The following is a 22,039-nucleotide window of genomic DNA, read 5'->3' as shown; positions in this document are numbered from 1 at the left end:
GCCTTTCATTAATCCTTCAAGTGACTGGCATCTTCCAGCTACGCAAGCTCTTTCAGATTGCCTTTGTTTAGAGACCTCGTTACTTCCATTTGAACAATACCGACCGTAACAGCCCTTGTTCCTGGCTGGCCCCTGGGTACTGTCTTTAAGCAGTATTCAGTCTGACAGTAACAAATCTTTAATTCATGCCCACCAATAACTTAAACGATAATAGGTTCTGACAACAGATTACCTATGGGGTTCAGCAGTTCAGGCTCCCAAACAGGCAGTATTGCTATTTATAACTAAGCCAAGCAGTTGTTAATAATAAGTTCCCCCACATCCTGGTTATAAAATGCAACACTATTGAATTATTTTTAAGTGCAAATCTGATGTAAATGTAACGTACGATGAGAAGGCCAGATTTTCTTTTTTTCCTCTTAAGGAAAATTGGAAGGATCACTGCTGCTTGTTACTAAGAAAGTACTAAATGCAATTACTTCTTATGAAAACGGTAATATTGTATCATCAAACTATGTTTTGCGAAGTTTTTAATTTATTTAAAATTACTCCAGTATTTGCATGCTGAACCGCCTCAATGCTCAGAAATAAACATGACTCAATTCTCTTCCACTAGAAACTCAGTGTGGATACAGGAGTGCATCTGCAGGGTTAACCCTCACAGCACTATGGCAGAACCACCTGCATTTGATGGAAAGAAAGTCTTTAAAAGCATCCCTGCTGCTACAGTCAACAATTAAACTTGACAAGCGAGTAGGATAAAAACAAGGATGCCTTAAGAAAGCAAATATTCTTTTTCTTAAAAGTTTCCAACACTGAAGTTTCAGTGACAACAAACTTAAAAGAGCAATTAGTAATGATACAGAAAACTGGAGAATGGAAATCAAAAGCCTAGCAGAAGTTCTGAATTGCAAGAAAGAACCATCTTTACACAAAACACTTGCAAGCCTGGAATGAACATTGCGTTTTTAATCTCTTTTCTGAGAGACATAAGGGGCTGCTGTGAAAAGTTCTGTCTGAGCTATGGAGATTAAATCTGTTACAAGTCTTACATTTGCATTTGTGGCATATTCACCCTATTTTTTCATCTATATCAAATGTGCCATCTTACAATATTTTCTTCAAAATCTAAGGGCTATTTATGTTAAGATGCCTTCTTTCAGAAGTACCTGGGTACTCAGTACAACCATCTCCACGTAAGTGCTCTGAGTAAATGCAGAAATTAAGTTTTCTCAAAGACTAAGAAAATTTAAAGGAGTACTTTCTAGTAAAGTTTTAAATAATTAATCCTTTAAATACATTTTTTCATGATGCTGTTTTATTGTCAAAATTCTGTGTCAGCTTCTGAAACATAGAGCATATAAGGCTGCCTCCCTAATTCCTCACCTTTCTGTTTAAATACACTTTGAACTACACAAAAAATGTCCATAACATTTCCTAACGGCCAGAAAAGACTTGAATTTTCTGTCACCACAGCCCTTTCCCGCTCTGTTCACTGGTGCGATACCAAACTACGTTAATTAGCCGAGCTAACTGCATGTGCGTATTGGGTATGAAACTGTGCAAAACTGGAACAAAGCAGCTTGTTTGCATTCAGCTGGGAAGGAGCTGGAGTGCACGGTCTCTCCTGCGGCCCTTAAAAGCTCCAGCACTTTGCTCTCACCCTTGCAGGCTCTGCCTGCCCCTGGCTGCTGCCGCCTCTGCTCCAGCGTGGGCAGCGGCAGACGGCGCAGGCCGAGCCCGCAGGGCACCCTCGCAAGCAGGCAAAGTCCATGCAGATCTTCAACTGGATCGTGTTCAACAGGAAGCCTGTAATTTTTCTTCCAGGGTATATAGCTACGTTCCAAAAAATAAATAAAAAACAGGGTTACAAAGGGAGCAGTAATCCAGAAGCTGGAGCCAGGAATGTGTGAATCATCAGGGCCCGATCCGTGGCTGCTGGATGGGGCACAAGCCCAGAGGTGGACAGAACCGTGTGTTTATTTTGCCACCTTCGCTGTTTGGCCCCTGCAACATCACTAAGAAATACAAAGGACTCCACAACCGCAGGCTAAAAGCCCTCAGTAACAGAGGACATTATAAAGAAGGAAATCTTTGAAGCACTTCCTTCCTTGGTTCTGCCTCGGTTGCAATTCAGTGTAATTCTTCCTTTGCAAACTTGAGAGATTAGACATGGCTGGGAAAAAGCCGATTGCTAGAACCTCTCCCACAACCCCAATGCTGCGACCTTGCCGCAACTTCCACGCAGTGCCGTGGCGAGGCGGCCAGCTGTGCTTCACCCACGGCTTTCGCTCTCCGGCAGGGCTTACGCCGCCGGGCTGGCCCTCCTGTGGGGTACGCAGGCTTCCTCGCGCGGGCTGCGGCCGACTTCTGGCTGTTTGGGGCCGCTGAGGATACGTCCCGTTGTCCTCAGCCAGAGTGCGATGAAGCACTGGTCCTCCTCAGATAAACACACTGCCGTTAATCTTGAAGTTCTTGCATTTGGCTCGAAGACAGGAGGGCAGATGTAGGAAACCCAAGCAACAGTTTTATTTAGTAGCGAGTGGACCAGCCCGTGTGCCAGCTCAGTGCCAGAGCTCCTTTTGCTGCAGCAGACAGCTGCCCTCCCTGCCATTTCTCCAGGTGAAGACCAGAGCCCATGAGCCCTTCTCTTCTTCACCTTCCCGCCCGCATCCCCGCTGCAGCGGGGTCCTTTTGAACGACACTCCCACCTGCCTCGCCAGCGACAGGATTTGTCCCTGCCAGGCTCTGATCTGCTCACCAGCCATACGTGAGCAGCTACTTTCTTGCATTTAAAAATGAAGAATTGCTAAGTCATCTGCAGACATAAGTCAGTAGCGAGAGATTTGAGTGTCCAGTGGTGTTTCAGGCATGAGGGTACTCTCCAGCAGGGGCCCGGGCCTCTGCAGACCCCGTGCCGTGCCTGCCAGTCACACACATACATCGTGGTAATGTGGGGCACTTGACGTTTAAGCACCTGAATTACCCCTCAGTTTTCAGGTCACAAAACTACTTCCCAAACAAAGCAAACTAGTAGGTGTCCACAGAAGAGTTTCCCAAGTTGATTTTGGAAAACGAAAACCCAACAACATCCAGTTAACACACACCTCACCGCTACTGCAAATTATAACCTTGTTCCTACCTCCCATCAAGCTGCTAATTGTGGTGCTGCTTTCCAAAATCTTGCATAACTCCACGAGATGGTAAGCAATTAAGCTTTCCTCTGCATCTATCATTGCCTAACTTATAATTGCTTACTGAAAGCACTGAAATAAATCTTCTTCTAAAGAGGATCGTATATTCCTTAGCCACTTCTGTCACTGCCCTAGCAGCGTGTTTACGCAGGGAGGCGAAGTCACCTTTAATGCTCTTCACACACTTGCAAACTAAGCTGAGTGTTCCCGCTGCCCAGCAAGTATCAGCAAGCACCGCTACGCCTCTGAAGCCGAGCCATACCCAGCAGACATGGAGTACGCAGATACTCTCAGCGGGACAGGATGGAAAACAGCATCTTGCTTTCTGGCAGCTGTGACAAACACTGTTAACACCTGTGTGGGGCAAGTCCCTTTTCTTTTGCTGCTGGAATTTTGATTTAGTTGAATTGTAGCAAATCTACACCAGCAACCACATATTTTACATTTCATTTGTATTCAGTCTTGTTCTTTTCTTAACAGCCTATTCAGAGGGCCGCATCTTTTACCAACTAAAATTTAGCAAGCCGGCGTGAGTTAATAGCCAGTCCCATCTGGTTAAGCAACACATTATGAGGGTAAAGGAAACCACCAGGTCTTAAAAACCACACAAAAAGGGATCAGTTAACAAAAATTAGATCCTTTCCACATGACGCTGAAGTAAATCCCCTTCCACTTCCTTCGTAAATCTGTAAAAGGACTATACGTTTGTGTCGAATGTAAAGAAGGTTATAAGAGAAAAGCTGTATCAGGGAGAAGACTCAGACAGAAAACAAACCACACTCCATGTCCTTATCGTCTTCAGGACGCTTTTCAGAACCACACAGCACTAGCTCAACAAAACCAAACCAGTGGTTGCTTACCAATCTCCGTGCACAGCAACTGTGAGACTGCCAAAGTTTAACTGCAAATAATTGTGTCAAATATTCATTTTCTCAATATCACAGTATGACAATTCTTATATTAAACAGAAACAAGAGTATTGATTAAACCTGGTGTAAATGGCAAACTTCCTAATGCTATGCAGGTAAAGGGGCACTTTTTCTGCTTTGCAAAACAACAGTTGCAGTTCTGCTGCTCCGCTAACCCTTTCTTCATAAGCTCTTTAGATCCATCCTGAGCAGCAAATGAAGTTGTTGTCTTTTGGGAGAAAAAATCCAAAGAAAAAGAACAAAGATGTTCTGTTGCAGAGAATAAAAGACTGCAAACATACTCAGAATAGAGGTAACCTTGCTATTACAGTGCTTGATACTCCAGTCTTAATCATAGATTGTAATACAGATTTTTTTAAAGTCATTTTCTGTCTTTTTATTAAAGAAAAAAAGGATTGAAGTATTAAACAATCATAAGATCGATATCTGTCTAGGGACTTGAACTATGACTATCCATACTTCTGCAAGCGCGGAGTTATTTCAGAGATCAGGACAGTCTGGTTATGTAGCTACTTGGTCAGAAGAGTCCCGACTCCCTCCCTCTCCTCCTGATTGATTGTGAAATTCCTGGCCTAGGAGATTCTGGCCGCAGGAGGACGCGGGGGGCTGGGTCGCACACCAGGTGCAGCACGGCTTGGGGTTGGCTGTTTTCGGTCTGTTGTGAAGTTTCAGCCATCTCAGGGTGTCTCCAGTATAAGCTACATCACCTCTGCTAAGGCAGCATGACTTTGGTCTCAAAGTGTTTACAGTTGCGTTTTTTTTTATGGACAATTTATTTGAAAACAACGCCATTTTTCAGACATTTCTTTCTCCACAGAATCCAAATGGATAAAGAAAAAATACTTCTCTATCCAGAGAGCCTTCTCTGCTCTTTTTTGCTAGGCTTGCTGTCTCCAACGGGCCTCCGACGTGCGAAACAATACATCGGAGCTACTGAGAATCGTTTTTAAAAAATCTGATTACAGAAAGTGTTAGATAAAGGAAATGAGATTCTTTGAATCAGATGTAGTTAACTGGTACTCGTTTTGTTGTTTTTAATAATGGTTACAATAAGAAAGCTCAAAACTTGCTCATTCCCAAATTACTTTCCACTTTTTACTTTTTCCCCAGCCTTTCTGATTCTTCTTAGAATAATCATTTTAAGTAAGAAAAGTAAGTGTGATAGCGTAAGTACTATATAGGATTTAATTGTCCTTTATTCACATTTCTCCTCTAAGAAATCACTAAGCACTTCATTATTAATACCAACAATACCAAAACCAGATGCCTGACTACTCTGATTAACTTTGTCTGAGCCAGAAATTGTCTTCCTTTTCCTCAAAGAACATATTAGGTTTCTAGTCAGAGTTCAGACTTACATAAAACCCGATAAAGACATCTTTCCTTCCCATATCTCAGACATTTCAATTTATGCATATTCAGTGATTTGATTTATAAAGGGATTGTGAATAACTTAACTTAGATGTTCTCCACTTAACCAAGTTCCCAGAGGAACAAAATATTTAAGAAATAAGTAATATTCATAGTTTTTCATTCACTAGAAAGAGTGTAAGAGTTTTGAGCACATTAAATAAAGATTACAGCTGGGGCACTGAGAACTTCAAGAACTGAGGCAATCCGCTTCAAAAACTTGGTTGAAAAAAAGATCAAGTCTACGAGTGCAGTTTTTCATTTCTTCTATCTACAGTAATCTGAGACACATGGAGAAAAAAAGTCCTGATGTGCTATGAAGACAAAAAGCTCAAAAAACATGCCAAAAAAGACACAGGAGATATAAGGCATTACAAATCAGATGAATTCCTGCAGAGAAATGGGAAGGCAGAGATGATTTTAAGCAACAGCTGAAAGAATAACTTCTTTAAAACTAGTTCCCCTTATGGCACAACAGCACATCATGATCTAGAGCACTCACCACTTAAATCCACACTAACTGTATCATATCCACATCAGCCACTGTTAGGTAGGGAAATTCATTCCAGTAAATCACATGAGGTCTTATTGCACCAATCTACGGCTGTCTGCCACAGCATAGCATAGCTTGGCCATCAGTCTGGATGTCCTGTCTCTGGACAGGACAGCAAAAGAGTTGTGAGGAAGGCTTTGGAGAAGGAGAATTTTGTGGACTCTCAGAGAGCCCCTTTTCAGCACGCAAGGCCACCGAGGGAAGTATGAAAGCATCCTGGAGACATGCAAGAGGCCAACACTGCGTTTTTCAGGGCCAGAGATAGCCTGCTGTAAGAATCAAGACTAAGGTGACAGATGGGATGAGACTTAACCATGTAGATGCAGCAGAAGGTCTGCATTTGAAAAGATTTGCTCCCAAAATAACCTGCGAGGTTTAGACACAGAACAGCTGTACAAAACTAAAGACATGTCTGGGTCATGTATGATGAGTTACAGCCTGAGTGGTGGGCACGATGGCAATATTGTCTGCAATGATCCACAAAGGAAGAGATAAACTTGCTTGGTGTTAAGGGAATAAGTACTCTTGCTCAGACGGGCTATGACCTAGCGGACAGCTACAGAGACGCTCCTGGAATCCTGTTTGGAAAGATGGAAAGAAGGCTGGAATAAGCAGGCAAACCTGCAATTCATCCATGCAGAGGCCAGAAATTGGAGAAGATGCTGTGTATGAAAAAAGTAGGGATCAAACGACATCATGTAGAAGCCTCCTCTTATCCGGAAAGCTGGAGGATGAATGAAGAGGATTTCCATGAAGACACAAGAGGGTGTGAGAAAAGGCTGATGCAGAAACAGTAAACAGAGGTAAAATATTCAGGAAGAGGTGCATAGTGACCATGTTGGTAACATGTTAAAGACTGAACCTCTAGAAACAGAATTATTCTTAAAACTCTTGGAATATTTGTCAAAATTGTGAACACATGAAAAATCCTGGTAATGGTGTTTCCTTAAATTGGCAAAGAACCTGAGTAAAACTGTGAGGTACAAACTCAGAGGCTACTTAAAGTCCTCAATGTTGATATTTTAAAGTTTTAGTCATCTGATCATAGCATGCACACAAGGAAATGAAGCGTCACGTTAATACCATGTGGTAGGACTGTGGGTTAAGCTCATCTTTCAAAAGTTTATTACCACCAGGGCCAGTCGAACTATGCACAGGGATAAAAATTAATGAATAAGAGTGTCTTTGCTGAGTTCAAGGCTTAATGTCTATTAATGTTCAACTTTAAAAAATGCCATGCCCACAGTTGCTAGAAAATACTACAGACACAAAAGGTAGAATAGCTACAGCAAAATCATTCATAAAGTCACCAGTAAAATGGCAGGTGGCTGTAATGTTAATGATTTTTCAAAAGTGAATGGACATTTCCCATGAAGAAGAATGTCAGCTTGAAATCTAGCTGGCAGAGAAGAATTCACTGAATCTTTTATGAAATGTTTTTGTTTGTAATTTCTTTTATCTATAAAAAGAAGGAAAAAAAAAAGAAAAAAATAATTGATTTTTTCTGACCTCAGGAAACTACTGAAAGGCAGCAGCAAAAACCATATCCTAGAGTGCTGTCAAATGAAATTAATGAAAACATGAATTTTAGTCCCATTTTTCTCAGGATTTGGACAATGTAGAATAGGTGTTTGGAAAGAGTTAGCTTAGGATAGAGAAGCAGGCTAGGTGGCTCTGCGAGCCATGTGGCTGAGTTCCTCAGGTTGATTTGCTCAGCCTCCAGCCCTTCAGGCAAAGCAGGACATATGCTCAGACTCTCTGGACAGAATCCCATATTCAGAAGAATGGTCTGATTCTCACTAACATCTTAATTTTCTTTCCTGTCCAATTTATTTAGGGCATTCAGTAGATGATATGAATTGCTCTTCTGCAAACATGTAATTGCAAACTTCAAAATTCTTCTCTAGTTCCAAGTAAATGTCCTTAAGGAAGAAAAACATTGATCAACGGTGAATCATATATTTACCCCCTAATTTAAGGAACTTCTTAACTCTAAGGTACCTGAAGGGAAAATATTTCATGCATGACCTTCAGTTGCAAAGGTTCTGTTATGCTTTAAAAGCCTTTAACTATATTTGCAATGCCAAAGTTGCAGCAGGCATGTTTTTGGCCAGGGACCATCACTCAGTCTGACTCCTGAATGGAAAGGAGCATTCAGCACTGAACAAAACAGACAGACCTCTATAACACAGCATGTAAAAACATTCTCTGCACAGAACTCTAGGTCCCTGAGAAGGCAGAAATAAAAAAAGCAAAATAATTTTTTATATCCGTATCAATAGCATACAGAAATGTTCCAACTTGCTTTCAAAGTTTGACCATTATTCATAATAATTCCTTTGAACATCTCCCAAATGTCCCCTGAACATCTCAAAATTAGAAGCTATATGGGAGCTACTTGTCAGAGATAGCGTTATGTTTATTTTTATTTGTCCTTTCTTGGTTGAAATAGATTGTCAGGCAGTACACATTGAATTATATCAACATACCAAAGATCACACTGAAATATATCCTGGCAAATCTGTCTCAAGGGGGTATATTTGCTAGCTGTACAGCTACGCATCAGGAGGAATAATTCAAATCACACTTACTACAATGTCAGCAAAACACGGTAAAAAAATCCTATTTTAACTTCTTCAGGAAGCTGTTGAATTTTTGTATACCAGATTCTGCTTTTGCAGAACAAAGCCCAGGCAATATCCAAAGGCAATGGATTTAGACGTTAATCTTCAGGAAAATCTGCCCTAGGATGTATCTCTATGTAAAAGGTGGTTTTAATTTATGATCTGTGATTCCACGAGTGTATCTATTCAGCTTTTTTCCTTTTTGTGAAATAAATCATACTATAACATCTCAGCAATCCATACTCAGACACCAACAGCTTCAGAATTGTCTTACCCTACTCAGAAATGGAAAAGATGCATCATTGGAGGGCGTTTTTCACTATATTTTTGCATCAGAGGGCTTTTTTCATTATATTCATGCATTTACTATACACATAGACGCTGTATAGAATATATAATAGCACAAGGAGTTTGAAGAGTGCTCACCGTAAGTGAGAATATACAGTGGTTTTCCATTGGTATCCATAGTGGTTAGGCAAGGAGCTTTCGGTGAGATGGTCCCCCATCGCTGCAAAGCTGCTTCCAGAGAAGGCGGCCAATTTGTAACCACACCTAATTGCTCCCCACGCATAGCCAACATCTGAGCTCCTTCTGGCTTTGGCTGGTTTGGATCTGGCTGTTGAACTTATGATTATGAAAAGATATACAGTTACCATGTAAATTCTATACCTTGTGTACACCTGTGTAACCAAGAGAATAAGTTACCTTTGCAAAATATCTTGGAAATAATAACATGTTAGAAGGTATTGAGAAGCAACAGAGAAATAGAACAGAATAATTATCTTTTAACTTTACCAGAGATGAAGCAACTGAAACATCTCAGGAACACACGTGCTTATCCTTACACTAGCTCTACAAGCAGGGAAAGAAACTGCTGAGGCAACATGCATATATTTATCTTTGAAATAATCAACCTTTCTTTATTCCTAAAGAGACATGGAGAATACTTTTTCCTAGCAAAAATGCAGTAATGAGATGAACCGCAGAACTACTGAAAAAATGTACTTTAACAAGTCATCAGTAACAGATTGATTTAAGTCATGTTCTGTTACAGTGCTTTCTTACAAACTACTATGAAGACTATGTAAATCTCCGCATCCTGGCAAATCTTCATTCTCAAAGCACTGGCTTCCTTAAAAAAAAATCCATTTATTGACTTTATCCTTTTTTCTATCTTACATTTAGTTCATTTTTTCGATGTTTCTGTTACCAAGAATGTGTAAAACATTTCACATGCTCCCTCGCTGACAGTTTTTCTCATATTGGTGTTCAAAAGCAATGGCTGTAACCCACACCTGAATGTAAAAAAAAAGCAAAGCTTCCCTCCACTCTCTTCTGTTGTTTCTTTGCAAGCAGAACCAGGAGCTGAGCAAACAAGAGACTTTTGACTCTACAGCACTACGTCCAAGCTCACTACAACCAGATTCCACTGAATACCGATGCTTTTTGGTACTTGCCAGTAAAAGGAGGGCTCACTTAGCTTTCGCGAAAGTCAATGTGCGAGACAAACATTTTACAGAGTTTTAATAAGAGATCCCCAAACCTTTTGAAAAACAGTCATTTTACCTTCTAACAATTCCTCAAAGTCATCTACAAAGAACTCTCGTAATGGTGGTCGTTTGGGCCGTTTTAGTGTATTGACCAGCTGCTGAATCTTTGCTGACACTCTGCTGCTCACTGGTACTCCTGCAGGACAGGGATCAATGGAGACATCAGTCGACCGCTACGCTGAACGCCACCAGATGTTAAGTGGGGTAAGAAAAAGTCTAGGACTGCAAGGCCACCACAACTACAGTTTCATGCCATACCGTGACTCAAGTATGCAACATTAAGACATTAAGATCATTTCAGCAAAAAGGAACAATGATGCCTAGTTTAAATACAAACAATACAACAATGTCAGAGTGAGCTTGCAAAATTGGAGGCGAAACAGCACATAGACTGAGGGAGAGAAGCACAGTGAAAAAACCCTTCCTACAGCAAATGTCAGTAACCTTAGAGAACTCTTCCAGGTGGCGTTGGCAATGGTCAGTGAGAAGACAGGCGTTGGCTCTCCCCACGATCACTGGTCATACCAACGTTGTCTGACTAGACTGCAGCTCAGCAAGGAGTGTGGCTCATAGGCTCTGCCCCATCATTTATTCTGGGTTGCTCTTTACACTGTAGTGGACATCTGTCTAGTATCCATCTTAAACATGGTTCACATCTTTGTATTACTTCAGCATGACCCTGTATTCTCTGAACAACCCTACAGCCAATCCCACCAGCCAGCGATCTCCAAAGGGAGCACGCTTGCCCATACAGCACTTTAAAAAACACAATTCTGAACAGGAGCGTGGGGCAAGGGGCACTTTTATAATATAATCCCATCAATCACCTCCCCCTTCCCTTTCCCTAGTCGAGTGCAAAGCCTCTGCAATGTTCATGTCATCTGTTCCTGAACTAATAGCTTCCTGTCACTGCATTGCAGGAATTTCACCTTCTTACCCTTCCATAAGTTTGGCTCCAAAACTTTTACCAAGTGTTTTTTAGAGCTGAAGCTGCTAAGTTTAGATGCGACACACTTGGTCAACAATTCCACACCTTGCTGAAATATTGTTTAGTACGTTTTAGAAAAGAGGAGCAGTAAATAAGAAAGGGTTTACAAATAACTGTTTTTCAAAAAAAAATATACTCAGAAAATAAAACTTCAAACATGTCACTTTTCAAGATGTAGCCATCCTAGCATGTCACTTTCTTTGCCATTTAAAAAACAGACTAGCTGTAACCAGGCAGCATGATAAAAGCAGATCTAAAGAGAGTCACTGCTTTCTTTTGCCAAACAATTTCTACAGGGAATCAGCTCTGCTGATTAAGAAGTATTTCTCTATGTCGGCTTCATTTATACCAGTTTATTTTAGGACTGTAAAGATGCTGCAATTTTGTACGTGTTTATAAGTGAAATGTGCTCAGGAGAAACAAAGAGCAGATGCATACAGGAGCCACTAAAAGGGTTACGATACTCAAAAAAACCCCAGTTTTGCTTTGTGACATACCATCACCAGTCTCCATAAGTTCAGCGTTTCCATACTTCGGTGCCACCCGTGCCGTTGATCCTTGCGGTCTTTCTACTTGTATTGAGTGTTCTGAGGTGTAAGTGGTAACATCTGGAGGGGCAGAATGATTTTCTGTGAAAAATAAGTTAAAAGGTTTAACCGTGTACCTCTAGTGTTGAAGGGCAGAAAAGCAAAGGGGAGAGGAAAGGATACCATTTGATTTTTTTTTCCCCAACATCTAAACAGGCGTCAAAGTTAATGCACAAAATGAACGTATACAACTATAATGTACAGCATGATTTTAATAAATAAAGTTTCTACTGATTAAAACAGGGGCTGTATATCTGTAATCATATAAGCAATAGACTAAAAAAAGATACAATTAGGTTGTAGGTTCTCCACTGACATTTAATTTTATACTAAGTTAAAGCTTGTGAACAGCCTCAAAAAGAAAAGACCCAGACAAATATACTTCTGATAGATTATTGCGTCAGTTTTTCTAAATAAAAAGAATACAGCATGTTGTCAATCACTTGCAAGTGCCAATGCATATCCCTTTTATAACATCTGTATTTTGAAAAGGCCAATTTTAGTTAAGAAAGGAATTTTTTCATATATTAGGAAAAAAATCAATCATAGCAGGGTTGGAATCCAGGGGAAAGAAATAAAAGGTAAAGAAACATGAACTTTGCATTCTGCATGGACACTTGCTTGTCTACTATTCTTAGACAGAGCTATTTCAATTCTTCCGCATAACAAAGACTTGTCTTCCAGAAGGCAAACACAATTTGGTCTGACTCATGCCAGCAACGCCAAACAGCTCCACAGAGCTAATCTTTCTCTTTCATAGCCTGGTAACTCAGCAGGCTACCACAGTTTGTTTTCCCATGTTTTCAAGCCTGCACCTGTATTACCTACGTATTTGTACTATTTTTATGGGTTGTCTCATAATTTTTTTCCAGGTTTTTATCAGCATTAGAGTAGATGGAGATAAATACCACGAGCAAATAACAACTTCTCTCTCGATTGACATAAATGATCCCCAGCAGCCTCTGAGATACAAAAGAAGGCATGTCTTCATTCTGCTGCCGCTGAAGTGAAGAGGAATGCACTCAATTTTACAATAGGGTAAGAGTCTTTAAAAATGCAAAAATTCTGTAAAAACTTCATCTTGTTCCAATACTATTTTCAAGTCATGCTTTTTATTACATCTGCCCTATAAGCATTATGGTGCCGTAACTCTACTGTAACACCAACTTCTACAGTAAATTTCACCTTACATGTAATTATAAAGCATCTTCATGAGTCTTGAACTTTGGATCATTGTAATTCTTGTGCATTCAATCCCAGATTCATGCACCATCAACACAGATAACTAATTTTTATGGCTACGCATACAGTACCAGGATGCTATATTAGATGCCTATTTTGCATACTTCTCATTTGAAGGTAGCATTTTAAGGACAATCATAATGAAAAATCAAGACATGATATTAATGTCTGTAGTTGTTATTTAATGTTTATATTCATGAACATCGTAAGGACTCAACCTTATCACTCAACCACAGTACCTGGTTGAGGAAAACATGAGATGGCTTTTATCGTGCAACTCAAAAACATCTTGCATCCTACACACGTCCAGTCGAGCCTTTTGAGTCTGATCACATCCATTGTTATAATGTTACTGAAACAAACACCTTATATTATGCTATAAGTGACCAGCTGAAGTGTAATAGCTCAGACAACGAAGCTTATGCTGGTAATTGTTTGAATAATGTCTTCATTTTAGATGTCTTGTCATTATCAACTATTTTAGACTCAGCACAATTTTTGGCCTTTCTTGCTAAGTGGCGAGAGCTTTTTATAGATCATGATTGAATTACCCAATAACTAAGTCAATTAAAAAATGCTGATGTTTATCTTTTTATCTTTTACTTATAATGCAGTTCTGCTATGCAAATAAAAGAGGAGATCATGACTAAGAAAATAATTGTACTTAGTCAGCTATTAGTAACATGAGAAAGTATTTTTAAAGTTAGCTGTAATTGTTTACATCTTTCCAGTGAAGTATTTCCATCTTTCAGACTTTACAAGGCAAACTGAATTGGAGTTAAAGTATCTCTTTTTCAGGTTTTAGCACTGAGATGAATTTTTTTTAATGCGTGGGAAAGAAGATACGTGATCCAAAGCACCGCAGAGCAGAGATGCTCTCCCTTCAGATCTATAAACTTGAAACCAAATACTTCTTTGTACCACATGGTGCCGAGTAGCATGAAATAACATGAGAAAGAAGCTTCTTGCTCTTTTGTAAAAGGGTTTCCTTTTGAACAAGCAGCACTGGCACTTGAAATTACCTAAAAGAAACTCTCTTCCCAAGGCGGCCACCACTGGCTGGCCAAAGAGTGAGGCTTTAGCACCCTGGCTGCCCATCTGCTAGTTACATTTCCATTAAGGAGAACCCTTATGTAGCAGAAGAGAAACATTAAGGTTTGTCTTGCCGTGTTCCTTTATAGTATCTGCTATAACAGATGTCTTACCATGGCAATATCTACAGCTGTAGGTTTCATCCATTAGATTTACAAATCCTCAGTCGGTTCCCTTCTCAGAGTCAGCCTTGGAGAAATGAAGTCATGCAGACAAAAATTTGGTCTGAATGACTTCTAAAGATAAAGATAATTGTTATGTTATGTGAAATGTACCCTTTTTTGTATAGAACAGTCAATCCAGGCTTAGACTGTGGACACAATCTGTATAGAGCTGTTTGGTCTTATGTCAGGTAACTTGAAGCACTGTTTGAGGTTCAGTTAAGAATAATGATCCTGACACATCTGTTGACTAAAAAGTAGAAACTGTGACAGCTGCATGACTTCAAAGCATTTCCTCCATCAAACATACATATTTGCGTCACCTCCTCTTCCCATCTCTTCCAGTATTCTTGCACTAGAAGATCACAGACAGAACAGCTGTTTCCAGTTAAGGCTCTCTTCATTTCTGCCACTGGAGTGATATAATTTACCCCATTTCATGAAAATCGTAAAGAACTAACAATGCAGAGCACATTCACATAGGGACAGAGTGTGTGCATTGACAGAGCCCCATGTTTGAGAAGAAGCGAAGAGGTGGAGGAATACTTTCCAGTGGACATTTGGAAGCACTCACAAGCACCGTGTATTTTTAAAGTCTCCGGGAACTCAAAAAGCATCCCTGCAATACTAAAAGAAAATGTAGCTTTATCTCCTGAACGAGCTGGCTGTTCTGGTTGTCAGGGAAGGGAAATCCAGAGTCAGAGCTGTGGCTTTTTCCATTAGCTGGGTTTCTGCCATATTGATGTCTGGGTGACAGAGAGCATTTTAAACTAGTCTCCTGTATTATAAGTTAATAATCACCCTCAGAACACATAAGAATTTTAAGGTTGTCAGAGAACTATCAGTCATGCCTTATCACACATGTTTTTATATTTACTTTATTAGAAATCTATGTAGCCTTTAATTTGGATAGAGGCCTTTGATTTTCAAACAGAAACATATTTGAAGCATATAAAAGAAACATTAAATGCGCCTACAGGATCAAAATTTTGTAGTGAGATGTTTAACTTTTTATATAAATTTACAATCATAGGTAAGCGCTGTGCGGTTTTCATTACATGAACTTTTCGAGCTTTGGGATGTGCTTTCTCTCCTTGATGTTTATATACGTACAGATCCAAAAAACATAATACAGTCAAATGAAAGCTTAAAGACCTTAGAAATATATACAGTACTGACCCAAAGATGGGTCAGAACATTAGACATTTTTTAGAGATTTCACTGGTTTGACCTCTAAGTTCAAGAACTACCCAACACAACCGTGATACCTATGCCAAACTAGAGATCCTCCCTGGAGCTTAGTACAGACACCTGATTGTCTTAAAACTGAGAATAAATATTTAAAAGATATCTGTCCTAAACTAGAACTTTGGCCATAATAGAGCAGCAGCAGCCAAATTAAATGAACGGTATAACATTAAAAGCATGTAATATCTTATGCAAATTATCTAAATGATCCACAAAGCTGAACTCTGATTATATTATAGCCAAAGCTTTTTATCAAATCCCTTCTGAGGACTGCATTACAGTACTTAAACTGGAAAAATCTCCCTTTGATTCTGTGATGCACTCTGGAGGTCAAATCCTAGTGGATATTAGAATGGAGGGCTTTTTTTGGTTATCATTAAAGGTCTTTCCTGTTGCCCCTTAAATTTGTATTTATCAAAATTGGCATCTTCAGAGTATGGCAGTATGTCCTTACATATTTACAGATGAGTACTCTCTTGCAGGCTGATCTGTCTCTGGAGAACAACTCCCTGGACCAAACAAACATCAAGCCATAGGAATATATGTTCTTTATGATCCAGAACAAATTGTCTCCAGTAGCTGAGGAGCTTCAGAGAACAGGATTATTCTTCTCTGCCACCTTCTCTCCTACCGAAGAGGATTATTCATCTACGATCACTGGCACGCTGCCTCTGAAAAAGCAAGGCTATCTGTGGGAATACTTCACATCTATTACCTCTTAGAATACATTTAAATGCAAAATCCACCTCTTCGGATTTTAAAAAAACAAAAGAGTCATTTAATTTTGAATTCTTACAGAAAGCAGCTCACCATGAAGAAATACTTCTTATAGTTATCATCTGTACAGCTTCTCTTACATTTCCAGTGATCTTAGCAATGACTGATGGTAACTTTGAGATCACAGTCTCAATCTGTTAGCAGGTATCACTTACATTTTGTATCCAAATGACCTTTACATTACTACATCACAACTACTGTCCAACTAGAAATGCAATTTAAGGTATCTTATTGTCAGAACGAATAAAAATATGTATACACTGAGGTAAGCTTAACTGCTTCCTTCAAAGGAGGGATCTTTCCAGTCAACAACAACAAGGCAAAATAAACCAAGAAGCAGTATGTTTCCTCTTCTGCAGAATACTGCCATCTTAAATTAGCTCTATAAATGCTGTATTATTTACCACAAACTCAGTGATTATAAAAGAAGACTTACTGTGCCAGATTTAAAATTACTGAAATGTCACATTATAAAGAAGCTATATTTAAAGACACATTAAGACTTGGTGTGTGAGTAATGCAACCTTTTAGAGTTTGGATAAATTTAATTCTCCATGCTATAATTTCCTCTAGCATTTCAAGATGAAGTCACAGAAAATAACCAAATGCAATGATTAATGTGTTCAGAAGTATATGTGTTTCTAAAACAAGGTTCTAAGCTATTCATTTAGCATGAATTTAAGAATACAATAGAAATTCTTCTCCTGACTGCAATTCAGCAATTCCAGACCACAGTGAGAGGATTAGTTATCTGAAAATACAGGTGTTGCATCAAGGTATACTAAGAGAAAAAAAAAGGGATATGGACTACTGTTCCAGCACATAAAATCAGAAACATTTAAGATGCTTTCATGTATCTCATTACATATACTTGAAAAGGAAGGATCAGTCACACAAAACAGCATTTCATATGTGTAGCAGAACAGTAGCAAGGTTGCTTTATCTGTTCCAGTATAGATTCCAACAGATTTTCAGTGAGACAACCCAAAATACACAGCCCCAGCAAGAATGCACCCAAGGCAGATTCCTCGTATGATAAACAGCAGTTACTGGAGAATGAAGGGAAAACAAGCCTTGCTTTCCACATGCCTAATCGAATAGCTGCCTCATTTTAATGAAGACTAATGTCAATGGCACAATATTCAGAAATAATTAATGTCTGTGAAGCTTAGTCCTAATGGAAAGAAAGCTTTGGCTTCCTAGGATCTTTCCAAAGGATATAAACAAGCTACTAATAATAATACCAACAGATCTCTTCTCCAAAGGTATATAACAGACTTTCCCAAGGACTATAATAGCTAGATATCCCAGCCCAAGTATTCTATATTCAATTAAGGGCAGAAAAAATATGTTTAAGAGGACCTACTGTTAACAGAATTATCAAAAATCACTCAAAACTATGTAATTAAAGTGGTGTGGCAGTAGGGGAAACTCATGCGCAAGCAATTCCTAATGCTGCATGCACGGAGTTTCCTTACTGATGGATCCTACAGAGATGTTTTTAGTGCTAAGCAATGGAACTTGGAACTAATGGAACAATGGAACTAAGCAACTGCACATTTTAAGATATTTGGGAGCCAACACCTAGACCCTGTTTGCCGCAACATAAATCTACCCCCAAATCTAAATTGCTGTTTTTTTTTATTTTCTCATGAAATAAGAACATAGGATTATCACTCCATATAATATATGTAAATAGCAAAAAGGAAAGAAGAAAAAGCACAGGAAAGACTTTTATAACACTTCATATAGCAGTATCAGCTGAATGTGAGAGACAAAACTCATGTTAAACTGGACATATTCGAAATGTCCGTATACTAACCTATATGCGTTTGAGCCATAACATCAGCTAGTCTGTGTGCAGCACCACTGCCTCCACTTTGTGTCGAGGAGGAGGAAGTGGTTGACGTGGTAGAGCCGTGGATCGCTTGACTGATCCAATGTTCCATGTTTATACTCCCCTGACTTGAGGTGGGAGTTCCCTGGGAGTCGCCCTGTACGGAGCCTTCATCTTCTGAACCAGAAGAAGTATCTAGTAATTAAAAACGGCCTGTTAACTTGCAGTGCTTTTGGGTTTTCTTAATAGAAATAAGAAATGTTCATATTACAAATCCATAACTGCCATTAAGAGAAACTCATGAAGGTAGGCAAACATAGTAACAAAAGGCTGTAATACTGAAAGCCCTGAAGCGAAGTCAATTGCTAACTGCACCCTGAGAGACCTTTCCTGCTCTAAGGCCATGGCTTGTGTATTATCGTACAAAAATAAGGGTAATAAAAGAGGCTTCCCTTATAATGTGGCTTGAGAATGTTCTGAAGATATCCAACCATTTATTAACAGTACAGAATACCCAAAATACTCTCCCAAGCTCACTCCACAAAGTCTGTGAAAAACTTCTCCAATTGTAGAAAGCCCACCCCTCAGTGAGAAATGGAATCCCAGCTGGATTCAGCAAGTATGAGAATGCATAAGATGTGGGGCATTTTCACAGTCTAGTAGGTAAAAGAGCAGATAAATTCAAAAAGGAATGGCATGACTCATTGTAAAGACAATGTTCCATTATAGCGTTGAATTAACTAAAAACTTGAAAGAAACTTTGAGTCACAGAAAATATGACAAGCTGGCCATAGTTAGGTCCTCATAAGACCAAAAGGACCAATGCAAGTTGAGGTACCACCAAAGGCAAAGCAATCATGCAAACTGCCCCAGTTGACTTTCCAACCATTCAGTTTACCTTTTCCTCTTCAAACATACGTCAATGTGTGCTTCATACCTCAGTGTGCTTCAAACAACATTTCCATTACTACCTATGCAGGCAGATTATTAGTTCATAGCAGCACAGAGAACCATTTTTAACATTCTCATAAAATACACAGAGATGCTCACCTGGAGGTGTGTAGGCATCCATTGATGTTTGGACCACCAATGAACGTCGTTTTGAGGGCATGGGGACTGCCATTTTCCTTTCTTTATGTTTAGCAAGGGCTGCCTGAACTGCTTCTGTGTGGACATCTGGAAGAAAGAGAGATTTCAAGCTAGCATTCAGACAGAAGCGGGCTGTTTGTGCATTCGGCGCACCTGCGCGCAGGTTCATCTATATGCCAGCTAGGCTGACAACGCGCATGGAATGATGAAAGGCCAGGAACGCATGGGATCTCAGAGGGACTGTGTGAGTTCTCTTCACTGTAGAAAAAGAAGCTATAGTGAAAAGTGCTGTACCAACAAACAAGTCCTTTGAGCTGTATGATATTCCCAGAATAGTGTTGCAGTATTTGAAGAGTAGGAACTCTGCTTCCCCAGAGCAAACCGCGGTTTCGCCAAGAGCTGTTACTTCAGCAACCATTACTGTTTTCAGTGAAAGTGTGGTGTATTAACATTGCCCGTTTTTTAAATGAATGAGGTTTCCAATTTACACAAAAGTCACATAGACTAAGTGAACAGGAACATGTGCTTGAAAGGTAAGAGGTATGTGAAATGTCACAACAGAAATGGCAGCAGGTCCCCCTTTCCCAAATCCTACTCCTGCCTCCTTCACTTGGCTTTATTTTCAGAAAAGTAAGTATTACGTAGGGTTGGCCTGAGGTGGAATGAAAAAAAAAGCACAAGGCCTTGTGCTTTTTCTGAGCACAGGCCTTGTGCTTCGCAGGCGTGTGCTACACACAGCTCACACCAGCCCGCTCTAAAGCACCCAACAGATCCCTTCTCCATGGGGACACCCCCAGTGAGGAGTTTCTCTACCCTTCATCTGTACATACAGCTGCCTGCCTCCCCAAGTCTGAAAAAGGCCATTTATCATGTCTAAAGGACACTAGCGACATGTTTTACTTTGATGAATTACTTTGTTTTGTGCAACTCTTTTACTTACTACCATAACTATACATTGAAATAAGTCTGCCTTTAGTTTACTACCTTGCACTGTTGGTCTGTGTATTTCTGTGCTTTTGGGACAAGATGAACATGAGGAGACTGTATGCAAAACACATGGCAGCCAACACAAGTCACTTATGGACAAGGAAGCTGCCACAGGCCGACCGTCTGGCACACCACTGGAAGCACCTTAGACATTGCCTTTTAACAAGTCGCCGTTAGTCAGCTGTAGAAAAGGCAGCAAGTTGTGCGCACTATTTAGCTGTTCCATTTGTGAAGTCAGAGCGTGGTGAAGCAGGGTTAATCCAGAGTGATCCCACTTCTGCTGCTGAATCTGTTTGAAGACCACCCTTATAGGCTGGTTTGGCAGTGCACAGCCTCTTTCCTACTCCTGTGTCGATGTGGTGGCAGCTCTGAACAGGCAATGTTCCCCAAGAAAAGCAACAGGGAAGAGAAGAGTATATATATTTTTATTTAAAGAGCTGTTGGATCAATCACATCAGTATAAGTAACTTCTTTTAAGTCACAGCTGGGAAGGATGACTAGAAGCATTAGATGATACACTCTGCTGATAAGCTGCTATGTCTCATTTTTAATAATAGTGTTCCCTATCTTCTGCCAGGGTTTAAGCACCTCTCAGTGGCAAGACTGCAGAGAAGAGTAAGTCTAAGAAAAAGAATGTTATCAGCTGCTTCTGTGAGTTATGTTTTGCTTTTGTTTTAAATCATGAAGAGGATGAGCACGTCAGCAAAAGCAAAACAAGAAAAGCAAACAGCAAAGCTAGAAAAGCATACTCAAAAGATAAAAGAACCGTGTGGCTGACGGACCAAAACGGAGGAAGATTGCAATGCTAACATCAAACCAGAAAACAATTTCTCTCCTGTCAAGTCCTTATTTTAAAGTAGAAAGTTTTCGGACTTTCTTATAATTAAAACCTGATGAAAAGTTTAAGTGAAAAGTATCAGGCTAAGAAAATAAACAATGTAAGTCTTCACCTAACAGCATGTCCCCAAGATAAATTCCTACCTGCTCTCTCCACACCAATGCCAATAACGTATACAAGACTGAACATGCTCACTAATAGTTTGCGTTTCTTATCCAACAAACAGGTAAAATTCTTGGTTTTCCTTCAAAGGATAGCAATTAGATATCAAGCAGTAAAAAAATGAGCTTTCCCTTTTTTAAAAAAACAAAACTCTACAGCAATTTTTGGAAGAGAATAAATTTTGCTGATCAAGACAGGAAGAATTATTTGTGTATTATTGTTTTTAGGTTTGTTTTTTTACTGTAAGTATTAGGAGGGAAATGAGGTGTAACTCAAATTCTTCAAAAGTTTTTTAAAGGAGGATAGCCAACAGAAAATCATTATTAAAATGCTTAGTGACAGCTGGACACTGAATCAGAACTTGCGAATTCTTTGATTTCTTTTTTGATGCTTTTTTGATATAAGAAAGTAAACTCATCAGCTTAATTAAAAAACACTCTGCAGGGTTTTGATTTTCAAATGAGTCCACGGGAGTCCAGGAATTGAATTGTTTTCTTAATAAAGCACATGCCTGATATGTTTATTTGTAATGGGTTACTGTGGAATAAACCAAATTAGAGATTACTAAAAAAAGAAAACCCCAAAACCCCACAGGAAAGCCAAAACAATGGAAAAGATAAGAAACTCTGAATAAACACGAGGGAAGCTGACTGGGGAGAAGGAACACGCACACCTGCTCCCAGCCCGGCCTGCAAGGGCAACTGTTCTGAAGGCATCACTCAGAGCAGGGGGGCTACTAAGAAAAACAAGACACATGCCTAGAAAAGGCTG

General features: G+C 39.7%; 1 protein-coding gene across 7 annotated transcripts in view; it reads right to left on the bottom strand.

The window, feature by feature from the left end:
• Positions 1–22,039, bottom strand: part of DIP2C (DIP2 acetate--CoA ligase C (putative)) — a 327,799-nt gene that overhangs the window by 101,119 nt on the left and 204,641 nt on the right. For 6 of the 7 annotated variants that reach the window (XM_087729737.1, XM_087729765.1, XM_087729774.1 and 3 more), the window contains 5 exons: positions 19,243–19,368; positions 18,178–18,387; positions 11,746–11,877; positions 10,277–10,396; positions 9,137–9,334 (listed from right to left, as the gene is read on the bottom strand). In XM_087729737.1, the coding sequence (XP_087585863.1) occupies positions 9,137–9,334; positions 10,277–10,396; positions 11,746–11,877; positions 18,178–18,387; positions 19,243–19,368 (786 nt within the window). The remainder of the gene's footprint in view (positions 1–9,136; positions 9,335–10,276; positions 10,397–11,745; positions 11,878–18,177; positions 18,388–19,242; positions 19,369–22,039) is intronic. The other variant, XM_087729757.1, reaches the window with a different exon arrangement.

This window comes from Nipponia nippon, unplaced genomic scaffold, assembly GCF_047370975.1.
Source record: "Nipponia nippon isolate SJK-2023a ecotype South Korea unplaced genomic scaffold, ASM4737097v1 scaffold_1, whole genome shotgun sequence".
Classification (NCBI taxonomy): Eukaryota; Metazoa; Chordata; class Aves; order Pelecaniformes; family Threskiornithidae; genus Nipponia; species Nipponia nippon.
The sequence above is the reverse complement of the archived record's forward strand: the minus strand, read 5'-3'. Positions and strand labels throughout refer to the sequence as shown.